Raw genomic sequence first — 24,881 nt, forward strand, 5'->3', positions numbered from 1 at the left:
CATATGTTGATTGCACTTATTAAGACAAGCAGAAGAAGTTTCATAGCAAAAAGATACTTTAAACCTTTTACCTTTATTGTGGTCAACCAACAAACTGCAGTGAGACAGTTTGATCTGAAGAGTTTTTATTTTCTATTCTAAACTCAAATAACCGGTTTCTATTGTTTCTGTTGTTTCTATTGTTGTTGTTTGCAGGTTGCCAGGATGCAGCTTCCCAGGTGGTTGCTAGGGGCGTGTCTGTGGTTGCTATGCATTACAGAGGTCTGGACAGTGACCTTTAAGCTGGCTCTGATTGGTCCATGGTCATGTGACCCCATGTTCTCCAGGGCAATGCCAACAGCAGCGGCCAACCTGGCGTTGTCACGGTTGAGAAGTGACAGCAGTCTGAGCAGAGGTTACTGGTACGATGTGAAACTGCTGGAGGAGGACTGTTCTGCCTCCAAAGGTTCGTTTACCAATCAACTAAAGAGCAGAGGCATTTATTTAAAGACTGGAGACTTTACTAGGACAGTTAATGAAACTAGAAGTGTACAGCGTGTAAAAAAGGATTTAACATGTTCTGTGTTCTTTAAACTGGTACGACATCAAACTGTTGGACAAGGACTGCTCACCTCCAAAAGTACACTGCTACAGTTAACGGTTCGAACAACAAAGTAATGAGCAAAAGATTAACTTAAGGACTTTAAAAACTCAATTAGAATTAGATTTGTTATTATATTATTATTAGATTGCTGAATTATGAGATATCAAATCTGTCAAATGCTTTAAAGTCGACATTATTACTTAAGTTGAGGAAAACGACACATTTACCAATGAGTCCTGTTAATGTCTCATTTCTCATTAAAGGTTTTGTTGTTATATTGTTATTATTATTGTTTCTGTTCTTCTCCTTTGGTTTTATTTCAGCTCTAATGGAACTTGGCGACATGGAGGGTTACGGCCACGCCTATATCGGGCCATTTAACCCTGCGCTCTGTCACGCTGCTTCCTTATTGGCTCAGCATTGGGAGGTGGGGCTTGCTTCTCCTGGCTGCCTGGATGCTGATTGGCCGAACCTGCCTCCCATCACGCCGCCCAGCAGGGTCCTGTTCACTGTGCTCAAGTTCTTCCAGTGGGCGCACGTCGCCATCATCTCAGGTGAGCAGCAGTGACATGATGGTGCTTCATATCTGCGAAGATTCCCAGTCATGGTCATCATGACTGGGAACAATGGTTCTAAAGGCTTTACAAAGGCAAATGGACTTGTTTCACTTCTCAAGCATGCGGCACTTTCATTTCTAACTGGTGGGAAGTCTCAGGCAGTTATCCTCTGGCATGGGGGCGTGGTGTAACCTGACAGGGTGATGTCACTGCCGAGGGTGTGTGGTAATCATGCAGGGTCCATAGTTTATAAAAGGGATTTATTTTTAATTTCAATCCAACAGATTTCCAGATTATTTCTATTTATCTTTTTCCAGCAAATTAGCATCACATGAGTGTTAATGTGAGATAATAACATGTGATCAGCCTGTTATTATATGTATTCATGTGCTCTTACTCTGTCCTTCCTCTTCCAGCTCCATCCGACCTATGGGAGAGCACCGGACAAGAAACGGCCTCTGCTCTCAGAGCTCTGGGCCTGCCGATTGGTCCGGTGGTTACCATGGAAACAAGGAACAAGGGCGGACCCCAGGAGGCGCTCAGAGTGGTCAGAGAGGCCGACAAGGTCAAAGGTCAGAGCTGAGAGATGAAATCTGATCAAACAACACTTCCACTGAGAAAGAAAAGTAAAGAAAAACAATTGTATAAAATGAATGTTGTTGTATTCTTTTATTTTCAGAAGCACTTTGTGTTGAATTTTAAATGGATGAAAAGAGCCATATAAATAAAGTTTGATTGATTGATTGGTTATGATCTTCAGCTGTAAGCCAGACGATTCACATGTAAAACAATAAAAACAGTTAAAAGTGATGAGCTCTGTTTTTTTTTTGTTTCAGTGGTGATCATGTGCATGAGCTCCGTCTTGATTGGAGGGGAGGATCAGAGAGAGCTGCTATTGGCTGCTTTGCACATGGGGATGGTTTCAGATGGTTATGTGTTTATTCCATATGACGCTCTGCTGTACGCTATGCCGTACCAGGTAACTGATCACTTTCATACCAATCAGATCGATCAATAACTTAATCAGAGTGTTTCTGCAAACTTCCAAACATATTATTTTTATTATTATTTCTGAAGCTGTTGTTCTGTGTTTAATTTTAATAATCTCTCGTTTTAAGTTTAAACTTTTGTCCTAAAGTTCATTAAAAGCTGAATTTTCTTATTGCTTCTTGGTTCTTTCCTCTGTCCAATCAGGACACAGCTTTCCCTCAGCTGACCAACAGCACACAGCTTCGTCATGCCTACAGCTCTGTTCTGACTGTTTCAATGGCGTCTGACCAGAGTTTCTATGAAGCTTTTCGTCAGGCTCAAATCAACCGAGAGATCCGGTCTGCCATTTCTGCTACTGAGGTAAATACACAACCACTACATGAACAACAACAAATACTACACAACTGCTGCTACACAGCAACTGCATGAACAACAACAAATACTACACAACAGCTGCTACACAACCACTACATGAACAACAACAAATACTACACAACTGCTGCTACACAGCAACTACATGAACAACAACAAATACTACACAACTGCTGCTACACAGCAACTACATGAACAACAACAAATACTACACAACTGCTGCTACACAGCAACTGCATGAACAACAACAAATACTACACAACTGCTGCTACACAGCAACTGCATGAACAACAACAAATACTACACAACTGCTGCTACACAGCAACTACATGAACAACAACAAATACTACACAACTGCTGCTACACACAACTACATGAACAACAACAAATACTACACAACAGCTGCTACACAGCAACTACATGAACAACAACAAATACTACACAACTGCTGCTACACAGCAACTGCATGAACAACAACAACAGATGCACAACAGCACAGGATGAAATGAACTGAGAAATCCAATGTGCTGGATAATAAACTTTATTTGTATTGCAGCTCAACAATGAAATCACATGCAGCAAGTGCTTCACATAGAAAGACATGAAATGAAACCACTGAACAGTAGTAATACAATAAAGAGTATAGAGTACATATAATGCATAAAATCAAGTAAAAATACAACATTTTAAAAGAAGTGGAGCAGCTCATCAGTATGAGGCAAAGCACAAAGTCTCCGGCCTGCATCAGGAAGTCAGAGTGAGTTAAAGGCTAAAGTCAAGAAATCAGTTTTTAGCTTTCTTCTAAAAATATTCAGCGAGCTGCTTCCTGATATCTGTAGGTAGTTTGTTCCAGAGCGTTCGGTGTTATTGACAAAGGCTGAATTTCTCTCTGCTGCTGGAAACCTCCAGTAAACCTCTCTCTCTAAGCACATGCTTGAGCGTGAGTGGAAGAAGTCGTGAGTGTGTTTTCTATCTTTCTATTGATTTTTGTTGGCTGTATTGATACAGTTTTTTTCGTAGTTGTGGTATTTAGTGGTTCGGTTCTGGTTTTTGGTGATCCGGCTGGGAGTCATACCGACTCCTGGAGTCTGCGGCGCGGGGCTGGAGAAGCTCACACGCCGGCGTGGAGTGAAACTCTGTCTGACCGTCAGCTGTTCTGTGGAGGAGGGCAGTTTGGCGGTCGGTGAAATTGTTGGTTATGACAGCGTGAAGTCCACATCCAGGATGAATAATGGCGTTGTTATTTTTCTGGACAGCATCAACAAAGTCCACCTGGTTGTGGAGCAGGGCTTAATGATTCAGGACTCTTTCGTTGAGGTGGTGCCGCTGGTTAATCCGGCAAAAAAGATCATTTTGTCCAGAACTGAACATAGGACAATACAGATGATGTGTACTCCTCCAGGTCTGCCTCTTCTCTGAACACAGTCCAGTCTGTCAGCTCAAAGCAGTCCTGAAGTGCAGAGGAGGCCTCCTCAGTCCATATCTGTACTGTCCTGGTGGTCGGCTTCGTTCTGCAGGCCAGAGGCTTGTAGGCAGGAATGAGTTTCACTGAGATGTGGTCTGACATGCCCAGGTGTGGAGCTGCTACAGCCTTGTGAGCAGCAGGGATGTTGCAGTAAACTTGATCCAAAATGTTGCTGTCTCTGGTAGGAAACTTTATGTACTTGTGAAATTTGGGAAACACCGCCTTCAGTTCAACGTGATTAAAGTCCCCCGCCACAATCAAGCCTCCGGGTTGTCGTTCATCTGCCCGCTGATCAGGCAGTACAGCTCCTCTAATGCTAACTTAGCATTAGCCCGCGATGGGATGTAAGTGGCCACAATAACAACGGACGAGAGTTCTCTAACCAGCTTGAACGGTCGGCATTTCACCATCAGGTATTCCAGATCAGGAGAGCAGAACGTGCTGACGGTGCGTGTGGCTGTACACCAGGCATTGTGTACATACAGCGCCAAGCCTCCGCCTCTGCTCTTACCTGAAGCTGCAGTCCTGTCCGCCCAGAACAGAGAGCGCCCCGCTATCCCCACCGCTGCATCCGGGATGTTGTCGTCCAGCCAGGTCTCTGTGACAACGGTAACACAGCTGTCCATCCGGCGAGAGACTATCCTTAGACGGACCTCGTCAATTTTGTTGGCGAGAGACCTGGCGTTGGTGAGGAAGAGACTGGGGAGACTCACTCATGACTCACTCTTCTTGATGGATTTAAAGACTCAGAAGTTCTAGACTTTGCAAACTTTCTACTGTGGAGTCTTCACAGTTTGTAAAATGTTGGTGAAGGACAGAATACCAGAAATTCTGCACTGATGCTTTGAACCTGTGGTACATGGAGGACGTTTGGATGCCCCCTACTGGGCAGGACCAGCTGTTACAGACCTGCTTTGCAGAGCAGGCATCCTGACCTTTGGGTCTGTAGTGACCATTGCTGGACCTGAACTGGACAATGCAGCTGCTCTAACACCAAGCTGCTGGAACAGTGGAAACACCGTCTGACGGGACACAGAGGGGCTCATGGTGATGTTTTGTGCTCAGTAAAAGAAACCCAACGTATCTTCTCGGAAAAGTTGATGTGATTTATTTATTTTGAGTATTTATTCTGTTATTTGTGTTTTGAGAATGGTTGTATTTCTGTTAATGGTGGAATAAAGTCTCTGTCTGCCCCCCTCTCTCTGCCTCTCATTAATTAATTTGGTATTGGTGTTTAGACTTAATTGACTATAAATATAGCAGTTCTGAACATATAAAACATGGTGATATGTGAACTTTCCTGAATTTTGTCCACAGGTGTCTCCGGTCTTTGGGACCATCTTTAACATGGTATACTTCGTTGCTAAGGCGGTGGAGGAGCGTCGTGAAAAAGCGGGCGGGCACTGGGTGACGGGTGATCATCTCATCCAATCAGATGGAGGCTTTGATTTCCAAGGCTTTAATCAGGTCAGAAACATTATAAGATTCAGCCAAAGAAATTATATCAAACATGTCCATCATTTCTCATTGGCCAATGGGGGACAGTACAGATGAGACGGATCTGTTAATGCACCCACCCATTTCCTATATGGACCTGGCACTTAGAAGGTAGCAGCCTGTGTTGCACAACTTCAGGGACGGGAATCAGAGTTTGTTGTTGCTGTACTACAGCATGTCAGAGCATGTATTGAATGTAATAGCAGGCAGTTCAGTTCATTGTGCTTCACGGAGTCTTTCGCCAACATTGTTTGATGTAAAGCAGACGTTAACCACCCTCTTTGTTTTAAACCTTTGATGGCGTATGAGAGGTACCAGCTCACAGGTTAGAATAGGTTCAACATCAGATCATACACCATACAAGTGTTGGGACCTCACCATAACAAAAGGTCTGCATGTATGACCCTAACCCTGATAAAGAAGTCAGGACAAAGACCAAAAGAATAGCAAATCACACCTGAGTATAAGACTCAGTTTGAACCCAAATCCCGTTTTCCCACTGGACGAGACCCTCAACATTTCGATGATGTCATCAAAGATATAAGAATCAAAGCTCCCCGCTCCGCCTCACCTTTCCTTTGCAGTGTGAAGTTGCTATAGGAGGTGTATTGTTCACAGTCAAAAGTTTTATTTGTTAATAAAAATCTAATTAATTGGCCTAGGCAACAGCCCTCTAACTTGCTGGACAAGTAACGGACTTTTTGTGTTCACCGACAAGTTTGTATTCTCAACATAATCAGCTGTTTGAGTAGCCTGTGACCTCACTTTACCTGTAGTAGAGTAGTTTGATTCGGCTGAAGGGCAGTTCCCTGTGATTATTATTAAGCGCTGGCATTTTTAGTGAACAAGCCTATTGTGAGACAGGACCCTACTGTTTGGTTATTGGTCTCTGATCTCAGGGTGGTTCCCCATTATTATTAATAGACATTAATGATTTTATTGATATTCACCTTCATTCTGTTTCATCACTTCCTCTCTTTGTCTTTCTCCTGCATTTTTTCTCAGGAGTTGTATGGCGGCAAACAGGGGCGTGGCTTGCAGGCCAAGTATGTGGTGTTGGGCAGCGATGGTGACCGACTTGTGCCGACACACTTGCTTGCCCCGGCGCACACTGATGGGACAGTTGGGGGTCTGAGGCCATTGAGTCGCTCCCTCACCTTCCCTGGAGGAAAACCCCCCACCGCCAGCTTCTGTTGGTTCAGTCCAGAGGAGGCCTGCAGTGGAGGTGTGTTCAATGACCTGCAGAGGTGGTGGCCCCAAAAGTAGATTCTACCAGCTGTATCCATGGTGGGGTGGTCAGGTGCTTCTGGAAAAAACTGAGGTAGTCTATGTTGGCTAAGGTCTGAGATCTGCTGAGCACCCCCTACTGTCCATCATGACAATAACTTTAGTGTCAGCAGGAAGTGAAGCACATGAAGATGTTTTTACTTTTGTCTGATGTTAAATTGTTTGATTCTCTGTGTTAATCTGCAGGTTTGGACACGGTGACGATGTTCTTTGTTCTTTTGCTGCTCTGCGTTCTGGTTGGAGCTTTATATTACTTGATCAGGTGAACACACACACACAGACACACTTTGTGGTGCTCTGTCAGGCTGTCTCCGACCGAGCAACATAAATGACACAAGATATTTTTTTAATGAAATGGAACCTAATCAGGAGCTAACTCTAGTACTTGTACTAATAATACTAATACTACTACTACAGCTGATTACAATACTGTTCGTGTTCAGGAAGTGCAAGACAGCAGCGAACATCACCAAACTCATCCTGACTCTGGACGACATCGTCTTCATTGACACTCAAGTCAGCAGGAAGGTTAGAAACCTTTTACTCATGACTAATTAACAGTACTACTTATACTGGTACCAGTAATACTACTTCCTATCACTAGTGTCAGCGCCACCAGTCTCACAGGTTGACACATCAGTTAACCTCCATGACTTTGGACTGTGGCAGGACAGCTGAGAGATTGGGAAGCATGAAGAAAATACCTGAAACAATTCCATATTGTCAATATATCTCTGGATATCCTTTGTATGGCCAAACCTTATTAATTAGTCTCATCAATTTGTGGCATCAAATCCAATATTACAGTAAAGGATAACGTTTCACTTGGTGGTCCAGGTGACCAGGGGAGGTGTTACTCTGGAAGGGGGAGAGAAGAATCTCTCAGGCATCCTTAGATGGCGAATTGGCTTGAGTCAACACATCTCTGTTGCAGGAAGATAACATCTTTGTTCACTCCCACTCGACTGGGTGTGATGGAGCTAGGCCCAGCTAAAGGCCTAGGCCATATAGGTGGTCACATGCAGTCAGCACCACCTTCTGGTTGGTGCTGGTCACGCTCAGAGGGGAAAAAAATTTGCATGTGGGTGCCCTTCCTCAATTTCTGACTTGAGGTTGCAAATGATCAAAGAAGGAAAGATCATGCCCGTTCATCACAATTTTTCAGCTGGCCTGTGGCTTTCAACACCTTCTCATCGCATTAATACACAAAGCTTACCTGCAGGAAAGCTCGTCTTTCTGATGTCAGATGGCAGTGATGATGACAATGCCACTTACTTATGTTTTGTTGACAGTCGCTGTGATGCATTGACGTGATATCACCAGCAACACGTGTGTTGCATTCAGGGACTACTTGGAGGAATGTGTTAGTCAACTATTTGATGTTATTTTCTTTATTGGTGGAAAAAGCAATTGTTTTTTGTCTTTCTGAATTGCCTTGTGGGTCAGATGAAACAGTCTCGTGGGCTGTATACAGCCTAGTGGCCCAGGATTTGCCACCCCCTAATTTCATCAAGATTTTTGTAATTTATTTAGTCATTGTTGTCTTTGTAGAAACTGAACGATGAGTCGATCATGAGGAGTCTTCTGGAAATTAAAACTCCGTTCCGCTCGATTGCTCGAAGTTACATCCTGACGACACCCGAGAGCTCCAATATAGGAATACTGGAGGTACACCGTACCTGTCTGTTTACCTGTATCTGTACATGTAAATGTCTGTACCTGTCTGTTACTGTGACTTACTGACTGAGCTCTGATTGGATGTGTTGTAAACAGGGTGACTGGGTTTGGCTTAAGAAGATTCCTGTTGGAAATATCGTAACAGCTGTCAATCAAAACACCCAGACTCTGTTCAGCCAGGTAAAAGCACAGAAAATACATTGTAAAAGTACAGTAGATATACAATACAAAGTAAAAACCCAGTAAAAACAATAGATACACAGTAAAGAACAGTGGGTATACAATAAAAACAGTAGAAAACAGTGGCTACACAGTGAAAACCAACAGCAAAATCACAGGAGACACACAGTAAAAACACTATAGATACACAGTAAAACACAGTAGAAAGACACCAAAACAGTATATACACAAAAAACACAATAGATACACAGTAAAAATATAGTAGATACACAGTAAAAACAGTACACATACAGTAGGTAGATATTAGACATACAGTAGATTGACAGTAAGATACAGTAGATACACATTAAAAACAGTAAAGTGCAACACAGTATGCACAGTAGATACAATAAAAACTGTGAATAGACAACTTAATGTACGTAGATTAATGTTTTAAAAACATATAGATTATGTTAACATGTAGATCAATGTGCTAATAGTGTATAGATTCATATTTCAAGAGTATATAGATTAATGTTTAACACAAAATTATTTGAACACTATACAGAGTAATATATCCATATTTTGCCACTCAAATCAGCTGGAAATGTGTTATTGATCTTGGTACGTTAAGGGATTGCCCCTTTAGTCTCTGACTGGTAGGAATTCCTGAGCAGGCGGTCACCTATCAAGAAATAAACATATTTGTCCTTTGCAAGGAAAATTGTTGTTGTTGAAACTAGACTCAACAGATACATACATAGATCCAACAACATCCCCCCCCCCCCCCCCCAGCACATTCACAAACTTTACATTCACACACACACTCAGGGCGACCCGAGGGGGGAGCACAAAGTGTTGGTTGAGGGGATGACTGGGGGCAAGTGCTATGGTGTGTGCTCTGCATGCAGTGGCTGTGCTGTTGAGATATATTCATCAGCATGTTCACAGTATATACATTAATATTTTAACAGTAGACAGATGTGTTAACAGTCTTTAAATTGAACTGTATATAATTAAAATGTTAACAGTACATACATTTGACCATTTAATTAATGTCTTCTGAAGTTTTAACAGTGTATAGATTATTATAACAGTGTTTAGATTAAATCTCAACTATGAACATCTTAATATGTTGACATTCGATTAAATATATTTTAACATTATATTTTCCATCTGTCCTGTCCAGCTGAGGGACATGCGCCATGAGAACTTGAACCTGTACGTGGGTCTGTTTCTGGACTCGGGGATCTTTGCTCTGGTGGTTGAACACTGTCCTCGAGGAAGTCTGGCTGACCTGCTGGCCGACAGCAACATGAGGCTGGACTGGATGTTCAAGTCCTCCCTGCTCATGGACCTGATCAAGGTGCTGCTGAGATACACTTGATACTACTGCCAGTAACACTACTACTACTATTACTACTACTAGTAATACAACTACTACTGCTACTGCTGCTATTTCTGCTGCTGGTTCTGCTGCTGCTACCACTACTACTATTAGTACTACTGCTACTACTGCTACTGCTACTATTAGTACTACTGCTACTGCTACTACTACTGTTAGTACTACTGCTACTACTGCTACTGCTACTACTACTGTTAGTACTACTGCTACTGCTACTGCTACTACTACTACTGCTACTGCTACTGCTGCTACTGCTACTACTACTGCAACTACTACTGTTAGTACCACTGCTGCTGCTGCTGTTAGTACTTGGACTTGTTCGTCCAGGCCTTGGCCAAAGAACCATACAGACAGGTGGATTATTATGAGACTTCAGCAGTGAGTTTTCATCAGATTTCTAATCAATTGTTTGTCTGTTGTTGACATTGATTGTTCCTGCTGTTGTGATTGTAGTCTGAAATGGTTTATATTAATTGATTCAGAGGAATCTTTGCTTTCCAACGATGAATGGGACGAGTGTGAAATAGCATGTAGCATTTTTGTCAATAGATGCAATGTGTATGAAAAAAGTCCTTGGGCCGCTCAAGAGAATCATGCATTCATGTTTTATTTACAATTGTCACTTCATTTTTCTTTTTTTATTCTTCAACTCTGATTGGCAGTTTTAAATATTTATTCATATACAAAAATAACATCATTTATAATGATGACATGCTAAAAAACAGATTCATGCCTTTATTTCAAGCCTACTTGATTTTGTGACGCACTATTTATGGGCCTACAGAAGAAAACCATTCAGAGACTTCAGCTCATTTAAAAATCTACAGCTCAACAATTAACCACGACTCAAGAGGAGAGAGCACGTTAGACCAGTTTTAGCTCCTGTAACATTTAGACCTGGTGTTAAGGTCCTCCTCCGTATACAAAGCCCTTCATCGCCGAGGACCAAGCCACATCGCTCTCTTCCTTGTTCAGTATTTGCCTTCCAGAACACTGTGATCATCAGCTGCTGGTTCATTACAGGTTTCATTTTTCTTTCAGAGCAGCTGAAAGAAAATTGTGGTTGCAATCTTTGTCAGTGATGCCTGAAAGCTCTGTAACATCCTAGCTATAGATATCAGTGAAGCAGCTCAAGCTAAAAGCTGATCTCTTCACTTTAGCCAAAACTAACTAGCTATGACTTCAGGTACAGGCCTGAAACTTTTGCGCTTTGCCTCAAACTTATTGAGCACTGTTGTATTTAACTTGATTTAATGCATTCTATGTACTCTGTTTTGAACCTTATTTTGCAACTATTATTTAATGGTTTTCTTTTCCATCGTATGTTATGTCTTATTTTTACTATTATTGTTACTGCATTTTATTCTACATCTTACATTAATTTTCTATCCCAGTTTTTATGTGAGGTACTTGGTGCATGTGATTTCTTTGTTGTAAAGCACTTGTGTTTTATGAAAAGTACAAAACAAACAAAGGTTATTACTGTTATTATTATTATTTAATGATGATAAATGCAGCTGTCTGTGTGTTTTAGGGGATGAAGTACCTGCACCTGCGAGGCTTGAGTCACGGTCGTCTGAAGTCCACAAACTGTTTAGTTGATGGACGCTTTGTTCTGAAAATCACGGACTATGGACTTCCCATGATCCTCCACTCTCAGAGCCTCATCCTTCCTGAGGACCCACAAGGTAAAAACTTTAAAAACATCTGTTTGTCGTTGTTCTGAAAACTTGAGGCTGGAGGTTTGTTTCTGCGGCAAAAAATATAAACACGGAACAAAAAAAAAAGATTTTTAGATGTTATACACATGCTGTCTACCTGTCTGCCTACTTACCTGTCTGTCTGCCTGTTTGTATGTCCACCTGTCTATTGCACTACCTGTCTATCGACCTGTCTGTCTCTCTACCTGTCTGTCTGCCTGTTTGTATGTCCACCTGTCTATCGCACTACCTGTCTATCGACCTGTCTGTCTCTCTACTGGTCTCTCTCCCCCTACCTGTCTGTCTATCTCTACCTGTTTGTCCCTCTGCCTGTCTGTCTGTCTACCTCTCTGTCTACCTGCCTGCTACCTGTCTGTCTCTCAGAGCTGCTGTGGACGGCTCCGGAGCTCTTGAGGAAACCAGTCCGAGGAGGCTCGTGTGCTGGAGATGTCTTCAGTTTCTCCATCATCATACAGGAAGTGATCTCACGAACGCTGCCATACGCAATGATGGACATGCCCGTCCATGGTGAGACAGGACATCTGTCAGTTTTACTAAGATAAATTAAGATAAGATAAGATAAGACTGTATTAATCCCCAGTCGAGGAAATTTGGGTGTGACAGGCAGCAGGCAATAGCAGAAGGAAAATAACAACAGAATAGAAAAATACAAAATAAAAGTTGCCTATAAAAACAGTACCTGTCCTTCAATCTTGCAGACCACCTGTCTGTCTGTCTGTCTGACCTGTCTGTGTACCTCTCTGTCTGTCAGAGATACTGGAGCGTTTGAAACAGCCTCCTCCTCTCTGCAGACCACTGGTTTCGGTGGACGAAGCTCCTGCCGAGTGTCTCAGTCTAATGAATGAGTGTTGGAACGAGGATCCGAGTAAGAGGCCGAGTTTCGATGACATCTTTAAACAGGTGAGACGAGCTCTGCGTGCTTTCTGCTACGCTTTGTTTCTGCTGTGTTGCTCGGCTTTTTGTCTTTTCTTGTAATACAGCCTATTTTTGTTGTTCCATGAATGAATTTCCTTGTCGCTGCTCTGTGGCTTCAATACACTCTGACTGGGTTTTCCTGGTTTGTTCACAGTGGCTGATTCCTGCGTTTGTACCGTTAGCGGAATCTGTTAGCATTTGTGCTCGAACGGAGACTCTCCCCGAAGTGTCTCCCAGCAAATTCTCTCACCTGTCTCTTTTTTTACTTATTCTTGAGAGACTGATCGTAAATCTCACCCATGCTGTCAACCTGCTGCCGCTGGCTTGGTTTGGCTCCTCTTTACCTGGCAGGGGGGTTAGGGTTAGGCAACAAAGACACGCAGTCATCAGTGCAGCAGAGCTTTCTCTTCGTAGCCTGCTACCTTTTCAGCAAACAACCTGCATTCTGTCTTTGTACTGTGCACTGCTCAGAGACACTGGAACCAGTTCTACTGCCAGAGAGATTTTATTTATTCCTACTTTTTCATTCATTCAATTCATTATTTAATAATCTGGAAAATGATTATGGGGTCTTCTGAACACTAGAAATCATTTATTAGGCTGAATGAAATTATGTAATCACACCAAACCTCATCAGCGTCGCATGTGGCTGAATGGAAGCGACTGATAAATGATGTAAGAAGTGATTCTGGCTGACAGACTCTCTGACTTTTAGTGTGCCATGTAATAAAAGTTAATGGGGGACATAAGAGGTCATGAAAAAAAAAAAAAAACCCTAACCCTAACCCCCCTTCCCTGCTGTGTTGGCATTCCCAGTCCTCTTTGCCATTGACTGCACGACAACCATTGTCTTCTCTGGCTGTGGCTGGGCTGCCTGCCCATCTCACCCAATGACACCACGGCTCAACACCCGTCTGTCTCAGCTGTTGTGGTGCATGTTGGCATTATGATCTAAAGATGCAACATTCAGAGAAACTTAAAGAGAATTTAGTCTGCCTCACAAACAGTATTTTGACAATATAAATATTATTTCAGTAGTGATAATTTCAGGCCCACTACCCCCGAATTTTCCCGACGTTCAGTTTACCAACTAAGGCAGCTGCACATCTTACTTCAAAGCTACTGCAGTACCAGAAACATCCCCTATATGGACAACTTAACCATCTTCTACAGAGACGATTTCTTTAAACAGGATCGCCTCCACCCAAATCCTGCAGAGTTTCTTCTTTTGTCTATGAATATTGAACTCACATGACATTCCTGCAAATCATTCACCACATAAAGGCATGACAGTCCCAACACACCCCATCCTCCACTGTCAGTCTCTGCTCCTGTGTTTCATATGACTGTCTGATCACTAATGGTCCTCATAAACACCACCAGCCTATTTCTTGTGTAAATTATAACCCTAAAAATGTAAAAATCCCCAAACCTAACCCACAAACATGCTGGCTAGGCTTGTGATTTTAGCTAATCCTTATTTAACCCACATGCTTTCTAATCTATAAATGGCATTGTTGGTGTATTTAAATATCAGAAGTCTGTGTAATCAATTGAAATAGATCATCTGAAAATTCTTGTTTCACAGATTGACCCCGATATCCTGGTTGTGGCAGAAATCCGTCTTAAATAGAGTGAGCAAGACTCTGAGGTTTCCTTTCATAACTATAACTTGTACAGAACAGAGCTGAAGAGGGGGTGGTGTGGCTATATATGTATATACCCTATGCCACAGTTGTTTAAGTTAACTGCTCTGAAAGTTAACTTATGTAGAAATGATCCAAGTAAAGTGGTAGGTGTATACAGGCCAACCTCAGCCATCTCCAGTTGAATTAATAAATTATCAGACTTCCATCCTCAGTACATGAACTCAGAGACGCTGGTTTCTGGTGACTTTAACCTAAACTGATTGATTGAAGAAATGTGTGACAAGGTCAACCTACCACATCTGATTGATGAGCCGACCAGGATCCCTCATAATCAGCACTGATAGATTTGACATTTTAATAAACATCCTTTTCTCATTGACCTTGCTGACAGTAATATACATCACACCTCTGAAATACCTGATACAGTACAGTTGGCATTGCAATATTGTACAAACTCCTTACTCGCTTTTATTAATGGACATGCACCTTTTCAAAATCTTTAGGTTAAAGATCGATCAAGTTCCTGGTTTTCTACAGAACACAGGTGAAGCAGCCAATTGGTTCACTTTTGGACAACTCAGAAATAAACACACAGCAAAAAGCAAAGAACAATTATCACATAGAATTAATCTGTAGCTCTTCACAAACCTCCCAAACATTTGGAAAGTAGTAGATGTAAATACAAATACAAATGTAAATACAAAAAACCCATCATCTCTCCATTTCTATTGGAGTTAATCTCAGATCTGGAAATCTGCACATGTAGTCCCACTGCAAAAGGGTGCTGACAATTATCTGCCAGTTTCCAAACTGGAGTAATTAGCTAATAATCAGCTCAAATCATTCCTCTCAAGAAACTTTATGTTAAGTCCACATCTATCTGGTTTCAGAGCTAAACATACTACATAAAGAAGTAAGTAAAGCTTTATTTATATCTAGCACTTTTTAAAACACACAAAGTGCGTCTCACACCTGACAAAATAAGTTACTGAACAAATTAAAAAGTAAGAATACACTACAATATAAATCACAGCCCAATGACACAGAATAAACAAGAAGAAGAAGAAGAAGCAAAGCCCAGAACTGAGATCTAAAAGTCTTTCCTATAAAAATGATTTTTTAGAATCTGCTTTAAACAATTAAAACAGCAAAGGCATGATCACTTTTACACAGATTTCTCCTGAGAACAGCTGTCCTGTGTTTTGTGCTTGCAGTTTCGGGGAATTAACAGAGGAAAGAGGGCAAACATCATCGACTCCATGTTGCGGATGTTGGAGCAGTACAGTTCAAACCTGGAGGATCTAATCAGAGAGCGAACAGATGAACTGGAAGTAGAGAGAAACAAGACAGAGAAACTGGTTGGACAGCTCCTGCCAAAGTAAGACACATTCGTAATCAGGTCAGTTGTCTTTTTTTAATGTCTGACTTTCGCCACATTCAGACAGGATGAGCGTCACAGGAGGAGGTGGAGATGAAACTTTCCCTGAGCTCCTCCATAATTTAACACATCATTCACATTGTAACCCTGGTGACGGGACAGTAAGTGTTCTGTAACAGGCATGGACATTCAGCAGGGCAGAGACAAAAAGAAAGACCTCCTTGGGGGTCAGGTGTGGGCGATGGAGGGTTGAAGGGGAGGCAAAGATACTGCAGCAGGTGAATTGGAATAAAAATCTCCCAAGTCAGTCAAATAACTCACAGACATTAAACACAAGTTGATATCATTCAGTGTGGCTTCCACTTCCTGAGGATGTCATTATCTCTGGTGTCCACGAAGAACAAACCTCCAGAAATTCACATAAAAAGACTCTGAGAATCATCATGTGTCTGCATTTCCTTCACTATCAAAGTAATCCAGTGATGATCGTCTATACATCCATCGTGATATCATTTGCTCTCTAAATGTTAATAAACCGGTGTATGTGTGTGTCTGTGTTTGTGTGTTCCAGGTCTGTGGCTCAGGCTCTGAAGAAAGGGAGGCCGGTCCAACCTGAACATTATTCAGACTGCACTCTTTACTTCAGTGATATTGTTGGATTTACAACTATCTCTGCTCTCAGTGAACCCATCGAGGTACAAACTGTTTGAAAAGCTGCTGATAATCTGTGTCCATCACTGTTTAACTAAAGGTGTGTGTGTGTGTGTGTGTGTGCAGGTAGTTGACCTGCTGAATGACCTCTACACCATGTTTGATGCCATCATTGCTACTCATGATGTCTACAAGGTAGGAACCACTCAACCTCAACCTTTTAGATAAAGATAATTTCTTTCCTCTCAGTTTCAGCCTCAGTTCAGACTAAAACTGAGTTTTATTAAAACTCTCCCCCACCTTGGTGCCAAGGTGTCTCTGAAAACTGAGACTAAAATAAAACGATCCATCTGCACCTGTCTGTGTCACTGCTCACCTGTCTGTGTCACTGCTCACCTGTCTGTGTCACTGCTCACCTCTCTGTCTCACTGCTCACCTGTCTGTGTCACTGCTCACCTGTCTGTCTCACTGCTCACCTGTCTGTGTCACTGCTCACCTGCCTGTGTCACCGCTCACCTGTCTGTCTCCTTGCTCACCTGTCTGTGTCACTGCTCACCTGTCTGTGTCACCGCTCACCTGTCTGTGTCACTGCTCACCTGTCTGTCTCCTTGCTCACCTGTCTGTGTCACTGCTCACCTGTCTGTGTCACCGCTCACCTGTCTGTGTCACCGCTCACCTGTCTGTGTCACTGCTCACCTGTCTGTGTCACCGCTCACCTGTCTGTCTCCTTGCTCACCTGTCTGTGTCACCGCTCACCTGTCTGTGTCACTGCTCACCTGTCTGTCTCACTGCTCACCTGTCTGTCCCACCGCTCACCTGTCTGTGTCACTGCTCACCTGTCTGTCTCACCGCTCACCTGTCTGTTGGCTGTGATAGAGTTTTACTGTTTGTTACTGAAAAAAGGAGAAGAAGAAGAGCAGATTTTGTCTCTCGTCATGTTTTTAGGTGTTTCTCTGCAGACAGTTGACTCGACTGACAGTCTGTTCATGTGAAAAGAACTCATTTTAACACAAAAACATTGTTTTCAAATGCAGATACCTTCATATAAACGTAGTCAAAGTTTGTAACTCATCTGACATCTACTGTAAATGCCAGCTGTATTTTTTCACCTTATCAATGCTCACAATCAGTGAGGATGAGTAAACTTGTCGTTAAAATAAATGATGATAGAAATGTATTTCTCATGCCACTGTGAAGTTTTTTGCATTTTGTTCGCAGGTAGAAACCATTGGAGATGCCTACATGGTGGCTTCAGGTGTTCCCAACAGAAATGGGATTCGACACGCAGCTGAAGTGGCCAACATGTCTCTGGACATCTTGCACTCCATCGCAGCTTTTAAAATCAAACACATGCCTGAGATTAAAGTCAAAATACGCATTGGACTGCACTCAGGTACACACATGCAGTTCAACACTTTTTAATGCTTTAATTTGATGCAACAGAACACGAAAATGAGTGAAAAAACTCTGCTGGACACTGTCCTTCATCATGTTGCCACAGTTCTTCAATAACAACATCATCAAAATTACACATATTTCTTACCCCGTTTGCCATCACTGATGTGCAGAAAATTCACCAGCCAGTCATCGGCCTGTCATCGGTTTAACATCGGCCTGTCATCGGTTTATCATCGGCCTGTCATCAGTTTAACATCGGCCTGTCATCGGTTTATCATCGGCCTGTCATCAGTTTATCATCGGCCTGTCATCAGTTTAACATTAGTTTAACATCGGCCTGTCATCAGTTTAACATTAGTTTAACATCGGCCTGTCATCAGTTTAACATCGGCCTGTCATCAGTTTATCATCGGCCTGTCATCGGTTTATCATCGGCCTGTCATCGGTTTAACATTAGTTTAACATCGGCCTGTCATCAGTTTAACATCGGCCTGTCATCGGTTTAACATTAGTTTAACATCGGCCTGTCATTAGTTTATCATCGGCCTGTCATCAGTTTAACATCGGCCTGTCATCGGTTTATCATCGGCCTGTCATCAGTTTATCATCGGCCTGTCATCAGTTTAACATTAGTTTAACATCGGCCTGTCATCAGTTTAACATCGGCCTGTCATCGGTTTATCATCGGCCTGTCATCAGTTTGTCATCGGCCTGTCATCGGTTTAACATCGGCCTGTCATCAGTTTAACACCAGTTTAACATCAGTTTAAGATCGGCCTGTCATCAGTTTAACATCGGCCTGTCATCAGTTTATCATCGGCCTGTCATCAGTTTAACATCAGTTTAACATCAGTTTAACATCGGCCTGTCATCAGTTTAACATCGGCCTGTCTTTAGCCACACCACCAAAAACTGTCAATTTGCGCTCACAGACTCAGAACCTGTTCTGTGAATCCTGTAAATTTGTGATTTTTAAACTGTCTGAATCCTCTGACCCTGTCTCCCTCCACGTATCTCTGTCTCTCTGAGTGGATGGAGAGAGCTGATAGGTCATGAGAGATATCTTTTCTTGTAAATAGTGTGTGTTGTAGACTAACTTTGTTACATGATAAAGGGGTTTTTGGGAGTTTTAAGGAGTTTTTTGTGCTTTTGCAGTCGACCAGCGTTTGCCAGTCCATGCTCCAAACAGCATGGAGTTTGTTCACCTGACGAGGAAACACAGTCTGGCTGTGGGCCAGCTTGTTGGTCACAGCATCATAAAATCTGTTGTTCTTATGAAAACTGCTGTGGTCATCGTTTTAGACAGTGTGGTAAAGGTGAATGCGGTGGTAGAGAATGGATCCATTCTGCCTCTCGCCACACCTGCGAGAACAGTAGTGTGGAGGGACAGTGGTAAAAAGATAGAGTTTAACAGGTGCGTGATGGAGGACAGGAGGAGGAAGGTGGAGTTCAGCAGGGCAGTTAGGTGAGTGACGGAGGACAGGTAAGCTGTAAAACAGGCAGAAATCTATGAAAATGAAAGAAGTGAACTTAGTGTGTAGGAAGAGTGGATGTGAATCTTCTGACTTCACAGTGGCTGTGTATGCTCCTACTACAGGACGTCACAACTGAATTCGATTCAAAGTTTTTAAATATTACACGAGATCACAGCAGGAGTTGTCTCAGGACACTTTTGCTGAGTCTGCCGAGTTTACCGGGGGGGGGTTTACATGTAAGGAGCACGTAGCAACATATGCTATAACAAACTGCATATGTAGATGGACAGCTGGTCTGTGCAACCAACCATTTTATTGAGGACTTTTTAAGACGTTGATAATTTAATATTTTTTCTTGAATGAAACATCTCTGAAACCTGATTGATACACTGGAGAAAGTGTTTCAATGGTTTGAGGAACTGGTGGAAGACTGCCTTCATTCTGGGAGTTGGCAATAACAAAGTTGACACCTCAAAGAAGCAGCTGCTAAATCTGATAGTGGGAGAGGCCACACTGGCGATCTAGAGCAGCAGGAAGAACAGCACTTACTGTTTCCATCTCTTTATTGAAAAAAGAGTTTGAGTTGATTTTAGATTTTATAAAGAAATAAACAACAAGGACGATCTCGTCAGAAAGTGGTACTATAATGATGCAAAATATTGTGTAGTAGGTGATGACCTAATATTTAATACTATTTTCAGGTAGTTGTTTGAAGTTCATGTGGTCTGAACTGCAGACCTTTTTTATGTATTTTTTTATTTAAACCTCTCTCTGTCTCTCTACCTGTCTCTATGTTCAGGTGCGGTGGTAGCAGGTGTGGTGGGTCTCACAATGCCCAGGTATTGTCTGTTTGGAGACACAGTGACCACAGCCTCACACATGGAAGCCACTGGACTGCGTATGTAGAAAATGACTTAACAGGAAATGACAAAAAGCTGTTCTGAACTAAATGTTTCTCTTCTGTTTGTGTTTGAGTGGTGACTTAGTCAAGATCAGTAATTGATACTCAATAATCACCTTGTGTTTGTGGTCTCCAGCCTACAGGATCCACATAAGTCTGAGTACAGTGAAGGTCCTGACCAGTCTCAAACTGGGATACCACATAGACACCAGAAAAGCACAGGTAAACTCACCTGCTCTGACATGTAGGTTCAGATGGAGCAAAAGACTGTTATTGAAATACACTTTGGTCATTTGTTTTTCCTGAAAAGCAGTTTTGTAACATAACTATAAATTACATATCTCAAACATTGAATGCCCTGAGATTGAGCATACATTTTGATAAATTAATTTAATGTAGTCTGTTGGGACCTCACCACATTGATGAACAAAGATAGGCCTGCATTTAAAGCCAGAAGCCTGATAACAAACTCAGAACAAAGGAATACCACCAAACCCCGTCATTCCATGGAAGCCATACTTTTTGCCATAAAGACACATCCTGGCTTCCCACTGGATGAAACCCACCGGGAGTCAGGGGACGGGTGACCATCAATAACAAACAATCACATCAACTCACATCAATGTTGGTATTGATTTCAAGTTGGTCTGGAATGGAAAAGAGTATTTTTCACCCTCACCCTTTTAGATCGCATCCTGTCATATTGTGCACCTATTTAACAATATATGACCCAAAAATACAAAAAAAATCTATTTAATTCTATTCTTATATCAAAATCCAATTGTGTTTACTTCCTGTAAAACAATATTTGTTGGTTCAATCTTACATAAGCTTGAACCAACCAATTTCAACCACAAGTGTCCTGACATCGACCTGTCAATCAATTTTCAACTTCAAGTGGCACAGAGCTAAGATTTTTTTAATTAGCTAGCTAGTGCCGGCATGGCACATTGTTATGTCTTCGGGTGATCACCACCTCAAAACTTACTCCATGGGATGAATGAGTCAGGGGTCTCTTGTTTCAGCTGATGAAAAGAACATTTGTGGATCATTAATTTAAAAAAGTTGTTATTTACCCAAAAACTAAATGAACAGTTTACAAAACAATAAAGTTCTGGACCCATAAAAGAGGCCATCTGAACAGGGTATGCTGACTAACCCTAACCCTACAGTGAACCAAAAAGGACTGAACTGACTAAACTGACCTAAAAAAGCATAAAAACCTAACCCTAACCCATTTTAATGTGTTTGTAGGTGAAGGGCACGGTGGACACGTACTGGTTGATGGGTAGAGATGATTTCGATAAACCTCTTCCTGTTCCTCCAGACCTCACGGGAGGGTAAGAACACATACCTGCAAAACATCATAAATGATCATTATGAAGAGAATTGTTAGTGAAACACAGGAGCAGTTAGACTGCAGCCATATCACTGCCAGTCAGAAACAATTCACTGTTTCTTTTTTCGGATATTTCAGATCTGTATTGGGTCTCTCTGTAACCTGTCTCTCTCTGTCCTTTCTCTCTCAGGGCCAGTAATCATGGTATCAGTCTGGATGAGATTCCAATTGAAAGACGGCAAAAGTTTCTGGACAGACAGAAAAGGATAAAGAAATAATGCCAACCGACACACACACACACACACAAATGTTAGGTTTTCATCATTTTTTATCATCATCATCATCATTTAACTTACATTAATTTCCTGGAGACTTCCCCTAACCCTAATCACTACTTGCCTAAACCCTTCCCTAAACTTAACCTAAACCTACCCCTTACTCTACCACTTATTCAGTAGGAGATAAGTGGGAACAATCTCCCTGAATCCCTGTGCCAGCGCAACAGTAACCACAAGCCTGGTAAAAATAAAATTATATCTCCCCTCATCTAACCCAACCCTAAACCTAATCTTACCCTAACCTTAACTCAAGTCTTCACCCTAAATTTTAATGATTCACATTATGAGGACTTGCATTCTGTCTCCACAAGGATGGCGAGTCCCCACAATGTGATTGTATAAAGAGATTTATGTTCCTGCAATGTGAGTAATACATGGACACATTACATGGATTTACTCTTACCCAAGTCTCCATCAATGTAATGATTCATGCCAAGGGGACTTGTCCACATAAGGAACACTCCTCCACCCACTCACACAACCCCCCCCCCCCCACACACACACACTCTACCTCCAGGACTAGATTGTGCTTTAAAGAACATTAAAGAACATTTTATCTACTTGTGAACACCTTTTAGCCAAAACTTGTGAAATATGAATGGAGTTCTGAATGAAGTACTGTACAGACAACTGTAAAATCAGGATGGACAGTGATTTTTACCACCTGTTTGTAGCTGGACGCTTTGATTGGACCATGTTCTCCACCTCCGTTGTTGACGCAGCTGTTGGCAGCTGTAGCCGTAAGGCCTCTGTTGCCTGTTGTGACGGCAGTCCCTGAACCTGGTGGTGGACATCGGAAGTAAGGGATGCTGGTAAGCTCAAGAAGGAGTCCTATCGAGCTTGGCTGGTTCATGGGACTCCTGAGGCAGCTGATGGGTACCAACAGGCCAAGCGTGCTGCGGCCCGGGTGGTTGTGGAAGCAAAAACTTGTGCATGGGTTCAGGGAGGCCATGGAGGAGGATTACCGGTCGGCCACAAAGAGATTCTGGCAAACCATCTGGCGCCGCAGAAGAGGGAACCAGTAACATGCCAATACTGTTTACAGTGGAGGTGGGGAGCTGTTGACTTTGACTGGGGGATTTTGTCGGGCAGTTGAAAGAATACTTTGAGGATCTCCTCAATCCCATTGTCACGCCTTCCGTAGAGGAAGCAGGGGCTGGGGACCCAGAGGTTGGCTCATCCATCACTCAGGCTGAGGTCACCTAGGTTGTTCGGAAGCTTCCGGTGGCAAGGCACCAGGGGTGGATGAGATCCGCCCTGAGTACCTTAAGTTTCTGGATGTTGTAGGGCTGTTTTGGCTGACATATCTCTGCAACATCACGTGGCAGTTAGGGACAGTGCCCCTGGACTTGCAGACCGGGGTGGACGTCCCTCTATTTTAGAAGGGGGACCGGAGGGTGTGCTTCAACTACAGGGGGATCACACTCCTCAGCCTCCCTGGTAAAGTCTATTCCAGGGAACTGGAGAGGAGAATTCTGCCGATAGTCAAACCTTGGATTCAGGAGGAACAATGTGGTTTTCGTCCTGGTCGTGGAACACTGGACCAGCTCTACTCCCTCTGCAGGGTGCTCGAGGGTTCGTGGGAGTTTGTGTGTTTTTTGGGACTTGGAGAAGGCATTCGACCATGTTTCGTGGCATTCTGTGGGAGGTGCTTCGGGAGTATGGAGTCCAGGGCTTTTTACCATGGGCTGTTTGGTGTCTGTACGACCGGAGCAGGAGCTTGGTTCGCATTGCCGGCAGTAAGTCAGACCTGTTCCCAGTCCATGTTAGACTTCGGCAGGGCTGCCCTTTGTCACCGGTTCGGTTCATCATTTTTATGGACAGAATTTCTAGGCACAGCCAAGGGCCGGAGGGAGTCTGGTTTGGGGACCACAGGATCTCATCTCTGCTTTTTGGATGGACACTTTTGATTTGTCACTGACATCCATACTGACATTAAGAATGATCCCGTCAATTTCTGTGCCTACTGTGGGTCAATGATACACTATACAGTAATAATAGCTTTTCCAATCGATGTAAATATACACATAGGTAAACCTGTAATATAGCTGTACATACACAGTCATAGAGTATGACATGTTCTTCAGTGCAATGCGTGGTGGTGAAGATTCCAAAGTCCCCCTATGAGATGATTTAGGAACAAATTAATCAGTGAATAAATGAACGACTGTATGAAAGAATGAATGAGTGACTAAATGAGTAAATGAGTGAAGAAACAGATAATCAGTGTATAAATGAATGAATGATTACGTTGTGAATCAGTCAATGAAAAATAGATAGATGGAGGAAGGAATGAGTGACCAAGTGAATGAATAAACACATATGTGAGTTTGTGAATGAGTGAAAGAGTAAGAGAATGAGCAAGCGAGTGTAATTCTTCCACCAGGTTCTGCTGTCATTTCCTTTTCTCACCTCTCAAAATTTTGCCCTCCTGGAGCTGTAGTTGTCAGTTTCATATGGTCAGTAATCAGATTTCTGGCTCCAAATTAATTTATAGATTGGCCAGGTTATTTGGTGGAATGATGGGGGTGTGATGGTCGAAACATTTCTTTAGTTAGGGACAAAATGTCCTGAACATATTCAGCAATATATTTTTATCAGTGGAGACAAACTGAAAAGAGCAAAGGTTTTATTTACATCAAAATCCGTAACAGAGACGTGAACTTCACTCTACAGTTGATGTTTCAAAATCCCAGGAGCCATGAGTAACAATGATTTTTGTCTCTACATAACTCTCATAACTGTAACTGTAATACTGTAACGATCGTAGAGGAGTAGGTTAGAGTTTTAAAAACTTTGTAAAAGTCATTTATCACTGTTTGCTTGTTGTTTTTCTCTTTTTCAATCAGCCATTTAATCAATAATTCAATAAAATGTTCAGTACACAGTTTCCTGTTGTCAGTCTAATTTGTTATACGATAAACAAAGTGCTTCCTCTGATTTGTAGTTGTTGGATTTCAGCAAGTAGGGTAGGGAAACTGAGCCTGTCCCCTAAATGGGAAAGAGATGGGGCTGGGGTTAGGATAAGGGGTGGGGTTCCTTTGCCTAAAATTGAATCCAAATGGTGTCCTTATATTTAATAAATAGATCCATTTTCTTTCCCTTTTCCTTCTCTCAACATCTG

The 24,881-nt window shown here is 42.4% G+C and overlaps 1 protein-coding gene across 1 annotated transcript; it reads left to right on the top strand.

The window, feature by feature from the left end:
• Positions 1-204: 204 nt before the first annotated feature.
• On the top strand, positions 205-21,697 carry LOC121626500 (retinal guanylyl cyclase 2-like). Its single transcript, XM_041965053.1, has 23 exons — positions 205-445; positions 907-1,137; positions 1,557-1,712; positions 1,977-2,119; positions 2,335-2,490; positions 5,285-5,434; positions 6,470-6,689; positions 6,938-7,013; positions 7,195-7,279; positions 8,303-8,419; positions 8,525-8,608; positions 9,777-9,953; positions 11,527-11,680; positions 12,077-12,220; positions 12,465-12,613; positions 15,492-15,655; positions 16,227-16,350; positions 16,433-16,501; positions 17,525-17,699; positions 19,979-20,077; positions 20,217-20,302; positions 21,335-21,420; positions 21,610-21,697. The coding sequence occupies exons 1-23, from the start codon at positions 205-207 to the stop codon at positions 21,695-21,697; spliced, it is 3,174 nt and encodes a 1,057-aa protein (XP_041820987.1).
• Positions 21,698-24,881: the final 3,184 nt, after the last annotated feature.

This window comes from Chelmon rostratus, chromosome 23 (genome assembly GCF_017976325.1).
Source record: "Chelmon rostratus isolate fCheRos1 chromosome 23, fCheRos1.pri, whole genome shotgun sequence".
NCBI lineage: Eukaryota > Metazoa > Chordata > Actinopteri > Chaetodontiformes > Chaetodontidae > Chelmon > Chelmon rostratus.

What these genes read in the sequence shown, in the direction of transcription:
- LOC121626500 (XM_041965053.1), top strand. Translation starts at nt 205, where the DNA reads ATGCAGCTTCCCAGGTGGTTGCTAGGGGCGTGTCTGTGGTTGCTATGC. An exon ending in GCACGTCGCCATCATCTCAG is followed by an intron (nt 1,138 to 1,556) that starts GTGAGCAGCAGT and finishes TTCCTCTTCCAG; the next exon opens with CTCCATCCGACCTATGGGAG. An exon ending in AGAGGCCGACAAGGTCAAAG is followed by an intron (nt 1,713 to 1,976) that starts GTCAGAGCTGAG and finishes TTTTTGTTTCAG; the next exon opens with TGGTGATCATGTGCATGAGC.